Genomic DNA, 19,083 nt, shown 5'->3' with positions numbered 1-19,083 from the left:
ATGAAATATATTGAGGGTTGGCTTTTTCATTCAGCATAATTCTCTGGAGATTCATCCAGGTTGTTGCAGGTATCAATGGTCTGGTTCTTTTTACTGCCGAGTTGTAGGCCATGGTATAAACGCATCCACAGTCTATTTAACCATTCACTGAATAAATACATCTGGGTTCTTTCCAATTGAAAGTTATTATGAGTAAAGCTTTTATAAATATTCATGTACACGTCTTTTTAATTGTGGTAAAATACACATAACATAAAATTTACCATCTTAACCATATTTAAGCCTACAGGTCAGCGGCATTAAGTCCATTCTCGTTGCTGTGCAACCGTCACCATCCACCTCCAGAAATCATTTCATCTTGCAGAGCTGAAGCTGTGTACCCATTAAACAATATTTCTGCCTCCTCGGAGTCCCTGGCCTCCTTGATTCTACTTTCTGTCTCTATGAATTTGACTACTCTAAATACTTGATACAGCTAGAATGATCCAGCATTTGTCTTTTTGTGACTAGCTAGTGTCATTTAACATTAAAACCCTCAAGGTTCACTCGTGCTGTAGTACGTTTCAGAATCTCCTTCCCTTTCACGAATGAATAATATCCCACCGTATTTATTCACTATATTTTGTTTATCCATTCATCCATCAGTGGACAACTGGGTTGCTTCTGGGTTGCTTGGCTACTGTGAATAACGCTGCTACGAACAAGAGTGTACAAATACCTGTTCAAGTCCTTGCTTTAAATTCTTCTGTGTACACATCCAGAAGTTGAATTGCTGGATCATATGGTAATTCTATTTTTAATTTTTTGAGGCTCCACCAAACTGTTTTCCACAGTGGCTACACCATCTTACATTCCTACCAACAAGGTACAAGGGTTCTAATTTGTTCACATCCTCACCAACACCTATGTCTTTTGTTTTTTCTGTTACACTAACCATCCTAATAGGTATCAGGTCACATGTACAGATTTTTGTGTGCATATAAGCCTTCATTTCTCTGAGATAAATTCCAAGGAATGTAATTTTTGGGTTATATGGTAGCTGCATGTTAGTTGTTTTTGTTTGTTCGTTTGTTTGCACGTTAGTTTTTTTTTAAACAACAAACTTTTCCAGAGCGGTTGTACCACCAGCAATGTATGAATGATATGGTTTCTCCATATCCTCACTAGGATTTGATGTGGTCACTATTTTTTATTTTAGCCATTCTTATTGGTGTGTAGTGGTATCCCAGAGAATTCACCACTGTTTCATTCCTCAGGTCCCAAGATCTCTAGCTGGTCTGGCTTCTTCTCTTCATCTCTCACAGTTTTGTGTGTGTGTGTTTCATATGCAATGACCAGAGTCTTTAATTGTACTTAATAGAAGTAACAGAGAAAAGTATGTCTACTCCATCTTCCCAGAAGCAGACATCTGAAAGCTTTGAAGGAGAGGACGGACACGGTCAGCTTCATCTTTCAGAAGATTGTTCTAGCAGGGAAGAGAATTGACTTCACAGAAGAGGATGGAGGCTCAGTGGAATCTATTAGGTAACAGACAGCAAGGGGCTAAAATAAAGCTGTGGCAGTGAAAATGGAGTAAAAGGACCTGAAGGAAACGGAATTCAGGAGAGAGATCCAGTACAATGTGGCAACTGGTGAAGGAGAAGAGGGATACACATATGATTTCCAGATTTCAGGTTGCTGTTACCTAGTGAAGAAAATTGTACCAATTCAGTTAGAGAACAGGAACTTGTATAGAGTTGATGAGTCCAGTTTAGGAACTGCTGCTTTTGAGGTTTCTGTTTTCTTCCACCTTTGATTCATAAATAAGTTTGGCAGCTTCCATGTGATGACTGTTTTTCACCTTATTGTACTTCCTTCAATTAGAAAATAAGAGGATGGGGAGTTCCCGTCGTGGTGCAGTGGTTAACGAATCCGACTAGGAACCATGAGGTTGCGGGTTCGGTCCCTGCCCTTGCTCAGTGGGTTAACCATCCGGCGTTGCCCTAAGCTGTGGTTGCAGACGCGGCTCGGATCCCGAGTTGCTGTGGCTCTGGCGTAGGCCGGTGGCTACAGTTCCGATTCGACCCCTAGCCTGGGAACCTCCATATGTCGCGGGAGCGGCCCAAGAAATGGCTAAAAAAAAAGACAAAAAAAAAAGAAAAGAAAAGGAAAAAAGAAAATAAGAGGATGGGATACTGCTCTCTCTCTTAAGCACTAACTAGCTCTCCAAAGAAGAGAAACAATTGGCCAAAAAGCATATGAAGAGATGCTTAACGTTATTAATAATGAGGTAAATGCAAATCAAAGTCACCATGTGATACCACTCCCCACCTATTAGGTTTAAAATTTTAAAGACCAACCATACCAAGTATAGAAGAGGATTTAAAGAAACGGGAACCCTCAAACATTGTTAACGGGAATAGAAAATGGTCCACCCACTTTGAAAAAGAGCTGGGCAGTTTCTCAAAATGTTGAATTTAGTGTTACCAAATGATCCAACAATTCCACGCCTAAGCATACATCCAAGCTGAATAAAAACATACATTCACACAAAACTTGTACACAAATACTCATAGCAACATTACTTATAATAGCCAAAAAGTGGAATCAACTCGAATTAAAGGAAAAATAAAATGTAGTCTATCCATCCATACTATGGAATGTCATTCAGCAATAAAAAGCAAAGACATTCTGATACAGCTACAGCGTGCATGAACCTTGAAAACATTATTCCAAGTCAAAAAAGCTAATAAAAGAGACCACAAATCATGTGAATCTACATATGTAAAATGGCCAGAATAGGCAAATTTATAGAGACACCAAATAGATCCATGATATCCTAGGATTAGGGGTCTGGATCTCAATGAAAAGGGACTGCTATTGGGCGCAAGATTTCTTTCAGGAATGACAAACGTTTTCTAATATTAGATCATGGCAATGGTTCCATAATTCCACAGATACACTGAAAACCACTGAACTGTACTTTTAACCAGTATCCCTTATGGCATATGAAATATATCTCAGTAAAGACATCTTTTTTTTAAAAAAAGCAGCAGTAATCATCTCCATGTTTTCAATTTTTAATTGTTGAACATATAAAATAATGGGCCATCACTTTTTCCTGTGTTCATTCTTATTTCCGGGTTCAACTGTCTTCTTCCTCAGATATATCCCTTAGTAGTTCTCTTAGAAAATATACATGTATACTAAATTCTCTCAGAATGTGTTTGTTTGAAAAAAATGTATCTTGGCCTCGCTCTTGAATTATCTCTCTCTCAGGACAGAATCCAGGTTGGCAGTTCTTTTCCCTCGTCATTTCACAAATACACAACTTGTGTTCTGACTTCTAAATATGCCATTGAGAAGTACGCAGTCTAATTATTACATGTCTAGCAATGGGTTAATTCTTCTTTTCCTGCTTAAAACCTGGTATGATTCTTCAAGCGGATGATTCACTTCACTAATCAATTCTGGAAGACTCTCAGCTATTAAGTTTTCAGTTATTAGCTTTTCCCACATTCTCTCTAAGTCCTTCATTCTAGAATTCCTACGTGATGTACAATGGACCTTCTCATTCTATCGTCTATGTTGCTTAATCATGCTTTCATGTTTGCCTGTGCTGCATTCTGGATAATCTTCTCCGATACATCTTCCAGTTCATTATTTCCCTTTTCAGTCCTTCTCAATACAGTTGGATAAACTGTGTTTAGTTTTGTTTGTTTGTTTGTTTGTTTGTTTTTGTTTTTGTTTTTGTTTTGTCTTTTTGCTATTTCTTGGGCCGCTCCCGCGGCATATAGAGGTTCCCAGGCTAGGGATCGAATCGGAGCCATAGCCACCAGCCTACGCCAGAGCCACAGCAACGGGGGATCCGAGCCACGTCTGCAACCTACACCACAGCTCACGGCAACGCCGGATCGTTAACCCACTGAGCAAGGGCAGGGATCGAACCCGCAACCTCATGGTTCCTAGTCGGATTCGTTAACCACTGCGCCACGACGGGAACTCCTAGTTTTTTTTTAATATTATTGCTCCCATTTCTTAAAGTTCTATAAGTTCTCTTAAAAATCTTCCTTTTTTCCTTCAAAATGTCTTGCTCCTTGCTTAGAGTTTCAATTTTTGTATATATTTATATGTAAATATGTTCAGTTTATGTTTTCCTTCTGTTTATCATCATATTACCTTGAGGTTCTAGGGTCTTAATTCTCTATTTATTGTGCTCACTACTTCCTGCTCATCACGGCAGATCGCTGCCTCCATGAATTTTTTTTAATTTCAACTGTGAGCTTGTATTTAGCGGGTCTTACTTTCTTTATGAAAATACTTTATGACTTGGGTTGCACTTCAGAAGATTTCTGCATTTGATTCTGCTAGATGTTTCCATTTGATCTGCCATTACTAGCCCAAAGAACCAATTTTTATTAATTTCTTAGTTTGAAAGGGTACCTGGGAAGTTCCCATTGTGGCGCAGTGGAAACAAATTTGACTAATATCCATTAGGACACAGTTTCAATTCCCAGCCTTGCTCAGTGGGTTAAGCATCCAGTGTTGCCACGAGCTGTGGTGTAGGTCGCAGATGTGGCTCAGATCTTGCGTTGCCATCGCTGTGCCAGCCGCTATAGCTCTGATGTCACCCCTAGTCTTGGAATGCCATATGCATTGAGGCCCTAAAAAGCAAAGAAAAAAAGAAAGAAAGAAAGAAAGAAAGAAAGAAAGAAAGAAAGAAAGAAAGAAAGAAAGAAAGAAAGAAAGAAAGAAAGAAAGAAAGAAAGAAAGAAAGAAAGAAAAAGAAAATAAAGGGTACATGGACGAGGCAGGTAGTTTCAATTGCCCAGGGAAGATTTTTCTTCAAGAGTCCAGAGGAAGAAAATGGGTTTCCTTGTTATCTCCCTATGCTAATGGATGTATTTTGTTTTCCAGATATCTCTTTCACTGACCTTTGTTCCTGTTATCTACTGCTGCCTAACAAATCCCCCAAACTTAGTGGCTTCATACAACAGCAACCATCTATTTTGCTCACACTTTGGGAGGGGCCCATCGCTGGGCTCACCATATGGTCTCTCTGTTTCCTCCCAGAATGATGACACTGTTCCAAGAACAAGCGTCCCAATGGGCCCCGGGTGGAAGCTGTATCACTTTTGACAATCTAACTTTGCAAGTCACATAGCGACATTTCTGCCACAGTTAGAGGCCACCCAGATACAAGGGAAGGGAACACACATCTCGGTGGGAGGCTTGTCGACATCCCACTGAAAAAAGAACATGTGGGAAGGGAGATAGAGTTGCAAATATTTTTGGAAAACATGACTTGCCATATGTTTAAAGAGTCCAAGTCCAGGCAGACGTCTCAGCTCCAACTCCCCAGACTCCCCAAGGCCTTCACTCCTTTTCCAGGTGGATGTTAAAACACGTGTTACTAGATCTCGTGGCATCAGGAGCACCACGCCTGTGCGGCATAGCTGCAGAATCAGCAGGCGTATTTACAGCTTGCTGTGCTGATATTAAATTCCTCTTTCATTTCTACCACCTGCAGAGTTCCCTTTCTTTACCACAAGTTTAACTATGCATTTAAAGGCATTTTTAAAATAAATATTACTCAGCACTTTACTATGTGCTTATAAAAATTGGAGGATTTCTGGGTTTACTTAGTCCCCTTCTCATTGGAACCAGAAACTTAATTCAAAGAGTATGCATGGCGGGGAGGGCATGTGCTTGGCATGCAATAGTCACGTCATGTTTTCATTGCCCTCCCTGGGGTCACGTTACACACACACAAAAAAAATTTTTTTTTCTTTTTACAGCCACACCTGCAGCATATGGAAGTTCCCAGGCTAGGGGTTGAATCAGAGCTGCAGCTGGAGCCTAGGTCATAGCCACAGCAATGCCAGAGCCAAGCCACACCTACAACCTACACCACAGCTTTGCAGCAACACTGGATCCTTAACCCAGTGAGTGAGGCCAGGGTTTGAGCCTGCATCCCCACAGAGACCATGATGGGTTCTTAACCCAATGGGCAAGGCCAGGGGGTCTTAACCCACTGAGCAAGAGCCACAATAGAAACTCCCCCCAAAAAAATTCTCATCAGATTTTTTCATTGTGTAAGCTTGTAAACATATGGCAAGGAGGAAATATCTGTTTGTATCTCAACAGGTTGGACCATAATTCCTATTAAGGAAGAAGAAACTGGCCTGCATGTAGGAAAAGAAAGTTGAAAGGTGTGGAGATGAGATGATATGGGCAATGGTGTCAGCAGACACCAAAGCAACTAATGCGACAGTCATGCTGCTCTGAATGAGATACTGGGGAGATGTTTTTATTCCTAAGAGAGATGGAAATAAAGGGCAAAGAGGAGGGTGGGCAGAGGAGGATCAAGGGGTGCTAGGCCAGGAGCTGTGTGGGCAACTGGTGGTGGGATGGAGGAAAGGGCTGCTGAGAAGAGAACTGTGACTTTAAGCTGTCTGCAGGCAACTGCATGTTGTGATCTCTCTTTCCACAATCGACAGTCAAGTTTCGTTTTAATCAATCGCCTTTGGTTGCACAGGAAGAAGGGCCTTTGTCTACATTTGTCAGAGAAGATATGAAAAGAGACAGAAGCATATGGAGGAACGAAATTAAGATATAGGAAATCAGAGCCAGATGGACACTAAGTCATCCCAGGTATTTGCGGAAATACTGAGGACGGCTCTGAACTTCCAAAGGGCAATAGCGATTTGAACCCGTTTACCTAGAGCTCAGAGGAGCAAGAGCCTCCAGCTAACATCTACGTTATGTGTTGTCCACAAGCTCCTAGAAGCTACTCATAGGACAGTCAGCCATCCACTGGTGGATCAACGGCTAACCTATGGGGGACCAAGTGACACAGGAGACATATTCAAAGACTTGATCAAACAGCTTCCCAAAAAGTTCCCCAAACACACAGACACACTAGAGTCCGTCTCTGCAACCAGCATCATTGACCTTTTCTAAGACAAGGTGTTTCCTGACAGGGATGTCACCAAGAGGATGAGTTTTACATGATGTGGTGCGCTTGGGACTAGATCATTTTCAAGTTCTAGTCTAACTTGAAATTAGGTTTGAAATTTTCCAAACCTAAGATGATGAGTTGATATATCTGCTTACTAAGCCAAGCAGATTTGCTTGGCTGATAAGGACTGTATTTGATAAAAGGGATGAAGAAAGGGGAAAAGATAAAGCAGTGGGACCCCTCATGGCCTGGCAGATAAACCTTGGATGGACACAAGTTGGGGAGCCATGGCCTGTGGTTCTGAAACACATATATGTCATGACAAAAGCTAGAGTTTAGAGTGATGGTAGAGGTTACTGTGTGGAGGGTGATTTGAACCTATAAGCAAGAAGCTAGGGGGCAGCCAAGCAGCTCTTATAATGACCTTGTAGTGGAGGGGAAAGGCCAGGACTAGGTAGGAGATGACCTCAGAAAAGAGAGGATTAGGAGTTCCTGTTGTGGCTCAGCAGATTATGAACCTGTTGTGCAGGTCACGGATGCAGCTCAGATCTGGCATTGCTGTGGCTGTGGCACAGGCCAGCAGCTATGGCTTGGATTCAACCCCTAGCCTGGGAACCTCCATATGCTACAGGTACAGCCCTAAAAAAACAAAGAAAAAAAAAGGGAGGGAGGAAGAAAGAAAGAAAAGAGAGGATTTGAGTCAAGAGATGATGCAGAGCAGTGGCAGTCACAAGGGCTGATAAGGGGGATTTGGGGCCCTCTTCACATAGGTTCCATCAGCCCCCACAAACTCCTCCAATAAAAATAAAATAAGGAGACTCTACTATTTTTTGACAAGAACAATTAACATTTGCTCTGTCTTAGGTCTGTATATAATTACATGTTACAAGTGGCTACTGAAAACTGCTAAATGTATTATTCTGTAATATGGAAACTAAATAAAACTACCGTACTGCTCGGTGTGCTGGCTTCCGCCTCGACCTCTACCACCACAACATAGTCCCTCCAACTAGAGTAGGCGTTCTCAAACTTTAGTGTGCACTGGAATCACCACTAGAGTTTGTTAAAACATGGATTGCTGAGCTGCACTCCAAGAGTTTCTGATTCAGCAGATCTGGTAAGGGGCCCAAATACTCATACTTCTACCAAGTTCCCAAGGACCCCATTTTGAAGGCCACTGAGCTGTATTACTGCCCCTAAGCCCTAGAATTGCCATTGCTGGGAGAACTTTCTACAGGAGCCAGTGGGAAATGAAGATGCTCAATCTGTGAACACTGTTGAGGGGGGCCCTTGAGTTCCACATAGGCTCTCCCCAGATCCGGTTCCTGCCCTGTCCTGGCTCTTTATACGGCTCTAGCTCATCCATAGTACACATCCCTGAGAACACGGAATGCCCAGCCAACAGCCATAGCCCACCACTGCTCATGGTATTTCTCAGCCCTCCCTCCCACCGTTTCTTCTCCTCGTTCTCGTCACACTGGTTCCATCACCCGTCCACCCCCAACTCAGGTCTTGATGCTTGCAACAAACCCTCTTCGTTGTGACAATCAATTTAGATCTTTAAATTGTGTCAGACATGATTGGAGTTTGCCCCGAGGCTCCACGATGGACATCACCATGTAATAGCTCTAGCTCACCCTCTACCCCAGTCCAGCGCCTAGCCTGACTGTGCATCCCTGTCTGCCCCCGCCCATCTCTGTCCAGGAAAGGGGACCATTCGCCCAGTCACACACCCAGTAGAAAAGTACTAGGTGACCTCCCTTCGCTTTATTATCCATCCACCAAAGCTACACTAGCTCTTCTATAGGATAATCCATTTTCAACATTATCTGGACTTTTACCTCCCAAGGCAAAAGAGGCCAAATTCTCAGGCATTACTAATTACTAACTAGACTCCATTTTCCTACTGCTTTTGATATCACTCTTTTCTTTTCAGCCATTGCTCATCTCAGGGAAGAAATTATTCTCCTATCAGGGAAACAATGGCAGCTCCAGGATGGGGCTGCCCATCTACAGAAGCTCTGGGGCCAACCCCTCCTTCCACACGGTCAATGCCATGGACTCCCTTCTCAAAGACTGCTCTGTTCATTGCACTGAATGCAGCCTCCTTCGGGTCTCCTGGAGAAGAGATGTACACCAAATTCTGGGCTTTTCCCGCCACACTGTGGCCACATCTGAACACTACACCTAGTCTTTATTCCCTGAAAGGTGGCAGACTAGAAGTTGTCTTCCATTCCTTTTTGAAGGAATGGAAGGTACCTTCTCTACGTATTAACCCCCATGCATCCCTCCAGGCTTCAGCTAACGCTTGTCTCCTCCAGAAGGACTCCCCTGAATCTACCCCACATCCATCCCCCGAATCCAATCCACAGGCAGATACAGTCTGCCCTGTCTGGCTCCCATAGCTTCTGCACCAATCCCTAGCATTTCCTTCCACACGCTGCCCTGGAGCCACTCATTTTTCCATGGTTAGATCATGAGCTCCTTGAAGGCAAATTTATCAATCTGTGTGTCCCCAGGGCCCAGAGGAGAAAAGCCTTCAATAAGTAACATGTGAAAGGAAGGAAGGAAGAGAGGGAGGGAGGGAGACACTCAGAGTAATAAGGTATGTGAGGTCAGTCACTCACCCTTACTGGGCACTTACAGCGTGCAGACACTACACTCTAGTGTTCCAGGTAATCAGGGTCAACATCCACCTCAGCGACCCCAGCCCCATCCAGTGCCTGGCCTATCAGGACCTCCTGCATCCCGGTCCTTCACATCGCTCACGGTCAACATCTGCTCTGATTGGTCGGCGACCAAGTCACATTTCTAAGCATTTTCTGCACTCATCCCTGCAGGGGATCATCCCCGACAACTCTGGAAGAAAGTTACAGTCCGTCTTTTTTTTTTTTCTTTTGGCTATTTTAGGGCCACACCTGTGGCATATGGAGGTTCCCAGGCTAGGGGGTCTCACTGGAGCTACAGCTGCCAGCTTACGCCACAGCCACAGCAATGCCGGATCCGAGCCACATCTGCGACCTACACCACCATTCATGGCAACGCAGGATCCTTAACCCACTGAGCAAGGCCAGGGATCAAACCCAAATCCTCATGGATCCTAGTTGGGTTCATTAACCACTGAGCCACGAAGGGAACTCCTATAGTCCCATCTTAGAACCAGACGTAGAAGTGTGGCTTAGAGGGGTTAAATTACCTGTCACTGCCCAAGTTCATGCAGAAGTCAGAGCTCCTAGACTCAGAACCCAAACCCAGGTCTTACACTGGAGCCCGTGTCCCTCATGGCTTCTGAGGACCCTCATGTGACTATGTGGGCAGCCCTGGAGGACATATACAGGAGGGACCCATATCTGGGAGTGTGCTGCTGACAGCAGGAGAACCTGCCCCTGCTTATGAAGTTAGGACGAGGGAGAGGAGTGGGAACGACTGCAGAAGTAGTTTCCTCAGTCTTCATTCAACAAGCAGGGGATCCTACAACAGGCGCGGTCAGTACGCGTTCAACCAGGAGTCCCTTGGCCTCCAGGAGCCTACTGTCTAATGCGAGACAGACATACACACAAAACGATGTCTCCAGGGAGGGGCGCTCTCTGGGGCTGGCACGGGAGGGCAGCCTCCTGGCATCTCAGACATCTGGACCAGCTGGGGACCCAGCCCCAGGGCCTGCTGACTCCACCCCAGCAGCCTGGATGTCAGAAGCCCAGGCTCAGGGGGCTCCAGGAGCACCTCCCCTGGCTGACATCTGGAGCAGGCGGGGCAGGTCCAGTTCTTCACGGCACAGCCCTGGTCCCCAGAGGCCACCTCCAGCTCCAGAAGGAGAGTATGATGCTGTTCGAGCATGACACGCTCAGAGGCTTCCCCGGAATCAGAGTCCGCTCCATGGGCGAGCACAGAGACCCCTCTCGGCCTGACCCTGGGCTGCCTCTCCAGCCAGTTTCCGTAACACGCGAGGCTCCTGTGTGCCCGGGGGCGCTCTCTGCCTGGGATGTGCTCCACACACCTTCCTCACCTGGGGAGTTCCCAGCACCCTTCACCACGCGATGCAAGCAACCCCTGCCCAGGGAAACGTGATCAAACCCCTTGAGAGGCCCTGCCCTGAGTGACCTCTGCCCCCACTTCCGGACCCCCTCTGATGAGCTCTCCGGGCTGCTGACTATTCTCACATCAAGCCTTACATTTCTTGATGCCGGGGATCTTGCTTTAATGGCGATTTATATCCTCAGCATATAGCACAGAGCCAGGCCCGTGGCAGTGTTCCGAAAGTAAAGGAAGGAACACGAGAACAGTTAAACGAGGTAACCCTTTAGTGCCCTCTCTTGACCCACAGAGATACACTTTCAGGAGTCTGGGTCTGCTATCAATCATTTTCACCATAGTAAGAATGGATCTCTAGGTCCCCACCCCTGAGGGGACTTGTATTTCAAGTTTCCCTTATTTTAGGCAATTTCTGATATAAGTAAGCTGGTGGAAGGGGAAGTCTGAGGAACAGCCTTCCTGCCCCAGATGGTACCAACTGTATTGGAGGTCACAGCCCTGTGGCTCCCTGAATCCTGCCCTGTGGTGAAGCCCGAGCACCTCCACAAAGGAGCTGGAAGACCCCCCACCCCCAAGGCCCAGAATCAGGATGCTCTAACCCCTAAGACCAGGGAGGAAGGAAAGTGCACTGGGAACAGCCAGGATTTGGAGTTAGAAGCCCTAGAATTCCAACAGTGAGCGACTCTCACTGTTTTCTCCCAGCCTCATTGTCCTCGTTTGTAAAAACAATTTAGAGACACAGCATAGCTAGTGTACGCACTGCCCTCATGATGCGAGCCGTTCTAAACCTTCAGTTGATCCAAAGCCAGCATGCTCATTCTCCTGGACACTGTCATTCTTCCGAAGGCTTCAGAGGGGAAGATAATATTTTCCACTTCCTTCGAATGCCATGCCTTCCCCCTGCTTCTGCCCCATCCCAGTCCCAGGAGGATGACTCCCCTGACACTCTCTGTGCCTTTGCTTGTTACACAGATGCTCTGACCAAGGTCAGGTTGATCGAAAGCCACTACTAAGGAGTTCCCGTTGTGGCACAGAGGAAACAAATCCGACCAGTATCCATGAGGATGTGGGTTCGATCCCTGGCCTTGCTCCGTGGGTCGGGGATCAGACATTGTCCTGAGCTGTGGTGTAGTCACAGACAGCTCAGATCCCATGTTGCTGTGGCTGTGGTGTAGGCCGGCAGCTGTAGCCCCGATTTTGACGCCTAGCCTGGGAACTTCCACATGCCTCAAGCTCGGCCCTAAAAATAAAAAAAATTTTAAAAAGCCACTATTAAGACTAAAATGATGAGGACAAAGGTGGCGAAGGGTCCTGATTGGACCCAGAGTCTCAGAGGACTGACTCCACAGCACCTACCACCGCAGCACTGCTGTTTGATGGCACAGCGAGTGTCTCCGGCCTAAATGTCACAGGAACTAAGCTTGAGCCACAGGCTTTAGAATCGACTGCTTTGAGGAAAGTGCGGGGTTCTGGGCAGTGGTGTCAGTCACACAGAAACGAAAGCCAGGCACAGGGTTGTAGTGTGGAGACGACCCCCTTCGGAAGTGGACTAGAACGAGCCCGCGAGGCTGATAAGCCCATCATGAAGCCAGATGTTTTCATGATTCCTACACTGCTTCCCTCTAGTCGCCCTTTAGGATTTCTTCCGACAGTCGTCACAGCGCATCTCCACTGCAATACGGAGAAGCCAAGAAAATGTATGGATTCAAGCAGGGCTAAAACGTACAGAGAAAAGAACATATGTCAGAGGCATCGGGAATCAGGATGGGAGAGCCGCAGAGGGAAGGAAAATTTGGGGACAACTTGGGGGGTGGGGGGCACTGAGCCGGCCCCTTCCTCCCGACCCGAGCTCTTTTCCGCTGAGCCCCTTCCCCTGCGGGTCCAGGTTTCACGGCATTACCAGCCCATATTCTCGCCTCCTGCTCTGAATTCCTCCTAAGTCCGTGCTGGGCCGAGCACACAGTCAGGGCTTTCACATGCCTTGTTAGGTGCAAAAAAAAAAAAAAAAAAAAAAAAACTGGAAAATGCTGCTCCATCTTCCCCTCTCCAAAGGGAAGTCTATCATCCAAACCCTTCCAGTTTCCTAAACTGAAGACTTCATCCATGTGAAGAAGGTTATTTTCAATGCAGTGCAGTCGGTGCCAATCAGATGATGCTACAGCAAGAATTTCTCCTCCTTCCTAAAAGCCATCGAACTTTTCCCCTCTGGTATTTGCCACAGAAAGATGTAGTAGCTAATGTGCCACCTGGCTTCTTTGCACTGCCTTGCCCTGCAAAAGTCAGGAGATTTTCTTTTCCTTTCTTCCTTTTTTTTTTTTTTTTTTTTTCCAGAATCAGCCCGACTGAATTGGTTTGCCACTAACTACTTTTTTGCTGTATAGGCATTATTTTCCCTCACCTCCACTTGCAAGGGACACCCCAGCCCCTGATCCAGTCACACAGTGCGGAAGCTCTGGAAGCCATTTGCAGGGGAAGGTGCCCTCTTCTCTCTGGGAAGGGCCTCGCTGCTCCAGGCTTCACTCTGCCTTCACCGAATCCCCTTCCTAGACCTCCCGACAAGCAAGAGAATAGCAGGAACTCCCGTGGAGGTGCGGGCGTGCACAGCGTGGTCGGGTTACCATTCCAGTTTATTAATTTGCCTAACTACGGCTTAGGAGACGAAGAAAGAAAGGGACTAAAAGCATATCCATCATCCTCACTGAGCTGTGGGATGAAATACTTATTTTGGAAATAATGGTTCTAGGTGGGAGGGCAGTGGAAAATGGGGCCTGCGAGAAGCGAGTGTTTCATTACACAATTTCTAGACTGTGAGCACTTAAAGCTCTTTCGTTATCATGTGCTGCTACCATTCTATAAGAACCGTTTTTAGGAATCATTCCCCAAATTTTGAAGAACCCCCCAAAAAAGAGCCAGAAGGTGGAGTTTAGAGGAAGCCCTACAAATAGAGAAAGGATACTTCCACTTCACATATTAAGACTTAACTATGGCAGAAGCTGTCTTCAAGATTCGGTCAAACTTACTGAACAAAGCAGCGACCTGGAATTTGTGTAGCCCCTCTCAGGCCATCACTTCAAAGGGTGGTGACTGTTTTTATAAAGGAGAGAAGATGGGTATGACTTTCCTATTTTTCAGATGGGAAAACTGAGGCCCAGAAAGTATAAGTGAAAGCCAGTGAGGAGGGATGGTACTGGGAAGAAAAATCCACCTGATGTGGTTGACAGTTCCGCCGCCGTTTCTCCACTGAGCACTCGCTCAGTCCATCTGGGGAGCATCTCCACCCAACCTCCTCACTCTCCCTTGGTGTCCCCCCACCACCACCCCTGCCTCACTGGGATCTGGGTTTTCACCCCAGGAAGTGCATTAACTTGCTGTATAATTTGCAGATCACTCTGGCACAGAAAACATCAAGAGGCGTTTGACTCTTGCTCGCCCACAAGGACCAAGACCTGGAGCCAGAAGAGTCAAGTGAAACTGACGGGGAGCTCCAGGCCCCGAGGAACATCCCAGGGCCAAAGGAGAGCCACTCACTGACTCATCTGAGCTTCCAAACGTCACCAAACTGAGGTAAAGCAGTGGAGCTGGGCCATTAAGTCCACATTGGTGGGGGTGGGAGGGGGTGATGATGCTTTTCCATGTGCACAGACCTTGACAATAACAAGCATTTCACAGGCTTTTCCACACTCATTCTTCAGAAGAGGCCCACCCCGTGGCAGGGCACACGAGGGGGCTGTCCAGTGCAGCGCTTCTCAGACTCGGATATGCTTAGGAATCTGGGGGTTTGCTGAAAAGCAGATTCTGATTCAGTAGGTCTGGAGTGAGCCTGGGGGTCTGCATTTCTAAGATCCTGTGGCTCCCAGGACCACACTTTGAACAGCAAACCCCTAGAGCACTGTTGGCTAAGCCACAGTTGTAAGGACTGAAAAGCCAGCAGCAGTAGCATCCCTCACTGCCCATGGGGCTCACGTGGAGGGGTAACCCACTGAAGACACTTCCCCTATCACTCTTACTGGCTGTGTTTTACTGACACCTGGCAGGACTAGAGGGGTGGACCACGCAGGCATAACAGCCTCTGAAGGAGCCAGGAAAGACATGAAACAAGATTTACTCACGGGAGAAGCGAGCAAGTGGTCTGGCAGTCTTATCTCCGGCTTCGTTTGCAACTGGAAAAAGAAAAAAAAAAAAAAAAAAGAACAGAAGATGCAATTAAGAACAAGGCATATGCATTCACAGACTATGCCCAACGTACAGCTAATCCTCTGGATGATTCGACATGAGGCTGTGTTGGAGAGTCTTTGTAAGAGGATAAAAGCAAATTTACTCCCTCTCCTTCTGCATTTCCAGTGCTGCTCTCAATGCCTGAATGAGGTCAAATGTCTTCATCATTTTGATCAGAACAGTGAATTAAGCTGGAGACAATCTAAACGCTACCAGTTTACTGGGCTTAGAGGAGTTAACTGGCTTGCATCCATTTAGTAAGAGACAAGCACGCCTGGCTTCCAAGCCAGTGCACATCCTTCTGCTTCAAGCTTCCTCTCGTCCGATGTCCTTCAACACACAAATGCACCCCAACCACCTGACATCAGCCTGGTTTTCTCAATCCATGGGGCGAAGCAAGGCAGGGATTTCAGGGGATAGTAACCTGGGGGGTTGTCAGATTTGGATGCTAACAAATAGGAGAATCAAGGAAATTGTTCAGACAGATGCCCTAGAAAACCTTATCCCTAACACTTCTCAGCAGGGACGTCCCTCTCCTCTGAAAAGCCGCTCTACAATTTATCCTCTCAACAGGGTCATAACTAATAACCCTATATTTATGAACACCATCTTCGTGGATTAAAAAAAAAAGATCAATTATTAAACTGAAACACATGTTTCACTCACTTTAAACATCATTTTTAACGCCCATAAAGACTATGCCTTGGGCGTTTTGTAGGTATATGTGGTCAACTTGAATGAACACCCAAAGCAGTCAGCTAGAAAAACCTGTCCATGTTAGTTTAAAAAAGAATATCCAGTGCACAGGCATCATCAAAGAGATTGCTAATGCAAACATTAAATACGAGAATGTGCAGTACAGGACAAAAAAAATAACTGCTTCCCAAAAGTATTACATCATTTTTCTAAGAATGGAAGGAGTCCAAAAATTCCTTTCACGCTTTCAAAAGGATGAAAATTTTAAAATTTGTGCCATTTTGTAAAAAGTAGTGGATTCGATCTCCATCTACTTTGCATTTGTCTACTTTGTCTCCATTCCTTAGACACATGACAAACAAGACATTATACGAAACGACCAGCAGGGGGAGGTAACATCGCATCCTGCTCCCATTATCTCTAACACCCCAGCGTTTCAGAGAGAGAGAAACGGAGATGGGAAGAAAGAGAGGGAAAGAGGGAGAAAGAAGTTAAGACCTAATTAGCTATAGACATGAGTTTCTCTGGCCTTGAGTTCAAATCATTCCCTCTTTGGACACCACAGATTTCTAAAGAGAGCAAGGTTATATTCCAAAATATTTGCTGCAGAAATTGATGGGTTGCTTTTAAAGTAGGATTACAAAGGAGTTCCCTGGTGCTCTGCGGGTTAAGGATCCAGCATCGACACTGCTGTGACTCATGTCGTTGCTACGGCCCAGGTTTGATTCCTGGCCCGGAAGCTCCATATGCCATGGGTGTGGCAAAAAGAATAAATAAATAATAAAGACTATTATTGCCATGGCTGAAAATACCAGCAACCACAAAAATGTTCAGCTTGGAGAGTGCACATTTTCCCTGAGGGAAGAAAGAGGAGCAGTCCCAGCACTGCCACAATTTCACACGCAGCCATAGCTGCTTCCTCACTCCAGGCTTTTTCCTCCCCTCCCCCCCACCTATCCAAGGATGGGAATTGCTGACCCAGATCCAAGGCATGCCAGGAGAAGCGGGAATCAAGATCTAGGCCAGTAGTGTGCCAGGAGAGGTGTCTTGACTCAGAAAGAATCTGAACCCTGCTACCAGCACTGTTTCCCCAGATGTAAACCCAGCACCACAGGATCTCCTGCAATGTCCCAGCACCTCCAAGATACACCCAGCTCACCTGGCCCCAGCTACCAGCTCACAGTATTTCCCTGAGCTTCCTTCAGGGACCAGCCACAGGCTCTAAATGGACAAATCCCAAACACGCCCTGCAGGCTCGCTGCGGCCCTGCTCTCGCTCCTCTGCCCCCTCCCCCAAGGCACCCCTCCCCACTGCTTCACCTGGCCAACTCCTGCTCCTCCTTTAAGACTCAGGTGGAGCCGTTCATTTCAGAAAAGCATCCCTGACTCCCAGCACAGCTTCTGCATTCCACAGATCTCCGCCCATGCACCTCCCTCCCCTCCCAGACCAGTGGTCCTCAAACTTCAACAGGCAGCGGGACTCCCAGGATGGTCTGTTAAAAGAGACTGCGGGGTTTGTTTCAATACAGGTTCTGATGCGGTGGGTCTGGGATGGGGCCTGAGAATGTGCATTTCTAACAAGTTCCCAGGTAATACTGAGCATGCTCGTCTGAGGACCATATTTTGAGAACAGCTGCTCTAAACTATAAACTACCCCCCCGCCTCAAGACAAGTATCATAACTTTTCATCTTTGTGTGTGCAATCTTTCAAGCAGTGACTGGCTGGCATGCAGAATAATGCATTCAGTCAATATTTTTAGAGCTGAATGAAATACACTGCAATGGATACCAACTGCCACTGATGGCTTAGGAGACGGAGGAGCCCTCAGACTGGTTTCCAGAGGACTAAAAAAAGGCCCAGATGTGTTTTGCTTGGCCCCTACAATGTCTTTAATTTTTGAACAACTAGTTGTCTGCATTTAAAAATCAAGAGGTTTCAAATATAAGCACAGATTGTCGGCTTTTCTCAGTAACTGAGTAACTGTCCAGACCCCACTGGCCAGTAACAGATCGCCACTGAGACGCCCCCAATGGGTGGTTCCAGGTCCTGCATGTTCAGGAAGCGGCTCTTTGCTGACTGGCGCTGGGTTTTCCATCCTCTCAGCCTGGCTCCAAAAGACAAGTGAAAACAGGGCTTCTTAAAGGGCTTAGAGAATGCCACTAGGACTCAACGGAGACCAGCACGATAAAGAGTGGTTGTGGCCCAGCGTGCTAATAAGCCCCTCTGTCCCCAGCCCACAAACGGCCCAGACCTTTCGACAGCCCGGCAGCACAGTGCCGGCCAGCGCAGACACACGAGGGCGTCTTGACGAGCAGAGGAGCCCTGCTACACTGTCATCGGCCTTGCATTTTTTTAAAAATCCAGCAAGTAGTCACGGTGAAGGAGATGTTCCATTCGTCAGGAGCAATGAGAGACTGAATTTGGCAAGATCTCCTAAAAATGATGATGTGGAGTGCAGGAAAGTTAACCATTTAAGGAAAGCCATGTGGGTCAAAAGAAAGTCCTGTTGGGCACAACGCACAGACCAGTGGGAATCATTGATTCCACTGATGCGGAATGTGTGTCTAGGCCGCGCAGGTGGTTAGCCACAGAGAAATGAATGGAAGGGTGGGCGCCAGACACATGGACAGTTGATCTTGCGTGTGCTGGCCTTGGTGGAGAGCATTAGCCTTCTTTATATGTCTCTACATAAACCCAACAGTGTGATAAGCACGTTCCATATTTACAATCAGGAAAGATGCTTTTATTAAAGAGGTAGAAAACAATTAACTATTAAATATAATTTACATCATATATGTACATAAATGCATTCACATATATTTTAGACTCAGATTTCAGAGCAGTCTCGGATCACAGAATCCTGGGCACCTTCCATCTCTACTCCAAGAAGACTCCCTGTAAGATTCAAGAAATGAATCGCCCACACCCCTCTCCAGGAGGGTCCACACTTTCTAGGTCAGTGGTTGGCAGCCCTGGCCACACATAAGAATCACTAGAGAGGAGTTCCATCGTGGCGCAGTGGTTAACAAATCCGACTAGGAACCATGAGGTTGCGGGTTCGATCCCTGCCCTTGCTCAGTGGGTTAAGGATCCGGCGTTGCCCTGAGCTGTGGTATAGGTTGCAGACGTGGCTCGGATCCCATGTTGCTGTGGCTCTGGCGTAGGCCAGTGGCTACAGCTCTGATTAGACCCCTATCCTG

General features: G+C 46.4%; 1 protein-coding gene across 11 annotated transcripts in view; it reads right to left on the bottom strand.

Moving 5' to 3' along the window:
- The window catches only part of PDE1C (phosphodiesterase 1C), a 609,477-nt gene that overhangs the window by 404,264 nt on the left and 186,130 nt on the right, over positions 1 to 19,083 (bottom strand). For all 11 annotated transcript variants that reach the window (XR_014834316.1, XM_085005901.1, XM_085005902.1 and 8 more), the window contains one exon: positions 15,082 to 15,132. Coding sequence is in view for 8 of the 11 variants with exons in the window: in XM_021079206.2 (XP_020934865.2) it covers positions 15,082 to 15,132 (51 nt within the window). In the remaining 3 variants the exon portion in view is untranslated. The remainder of the gene's footprint in view (positions 1 to 15,081; positions 15,133 to 19,083) is intronic.

The sequence above is a fragment of the Sus scrofa genome, chromosome 18, assembly GCF_054392235.1.
Source record: "Sus scrofa isolate SSC_HxYL_T2T_F1_AM1 chromosome 18, Sscrofa_HxYL_maternal_Yorkshire_Landrace_v2.0, whole genome shotgun sequence".
NCBI lineage: Eukaryota > Metazoa > Chordata > Mammalia > Artiodactyla > Suidae > Sus > Sus scrofa.
Note: the sequence above shows the minus strand (reverse complement) of the source record. Positions and strands in the feature narration are given on the sequence as shown.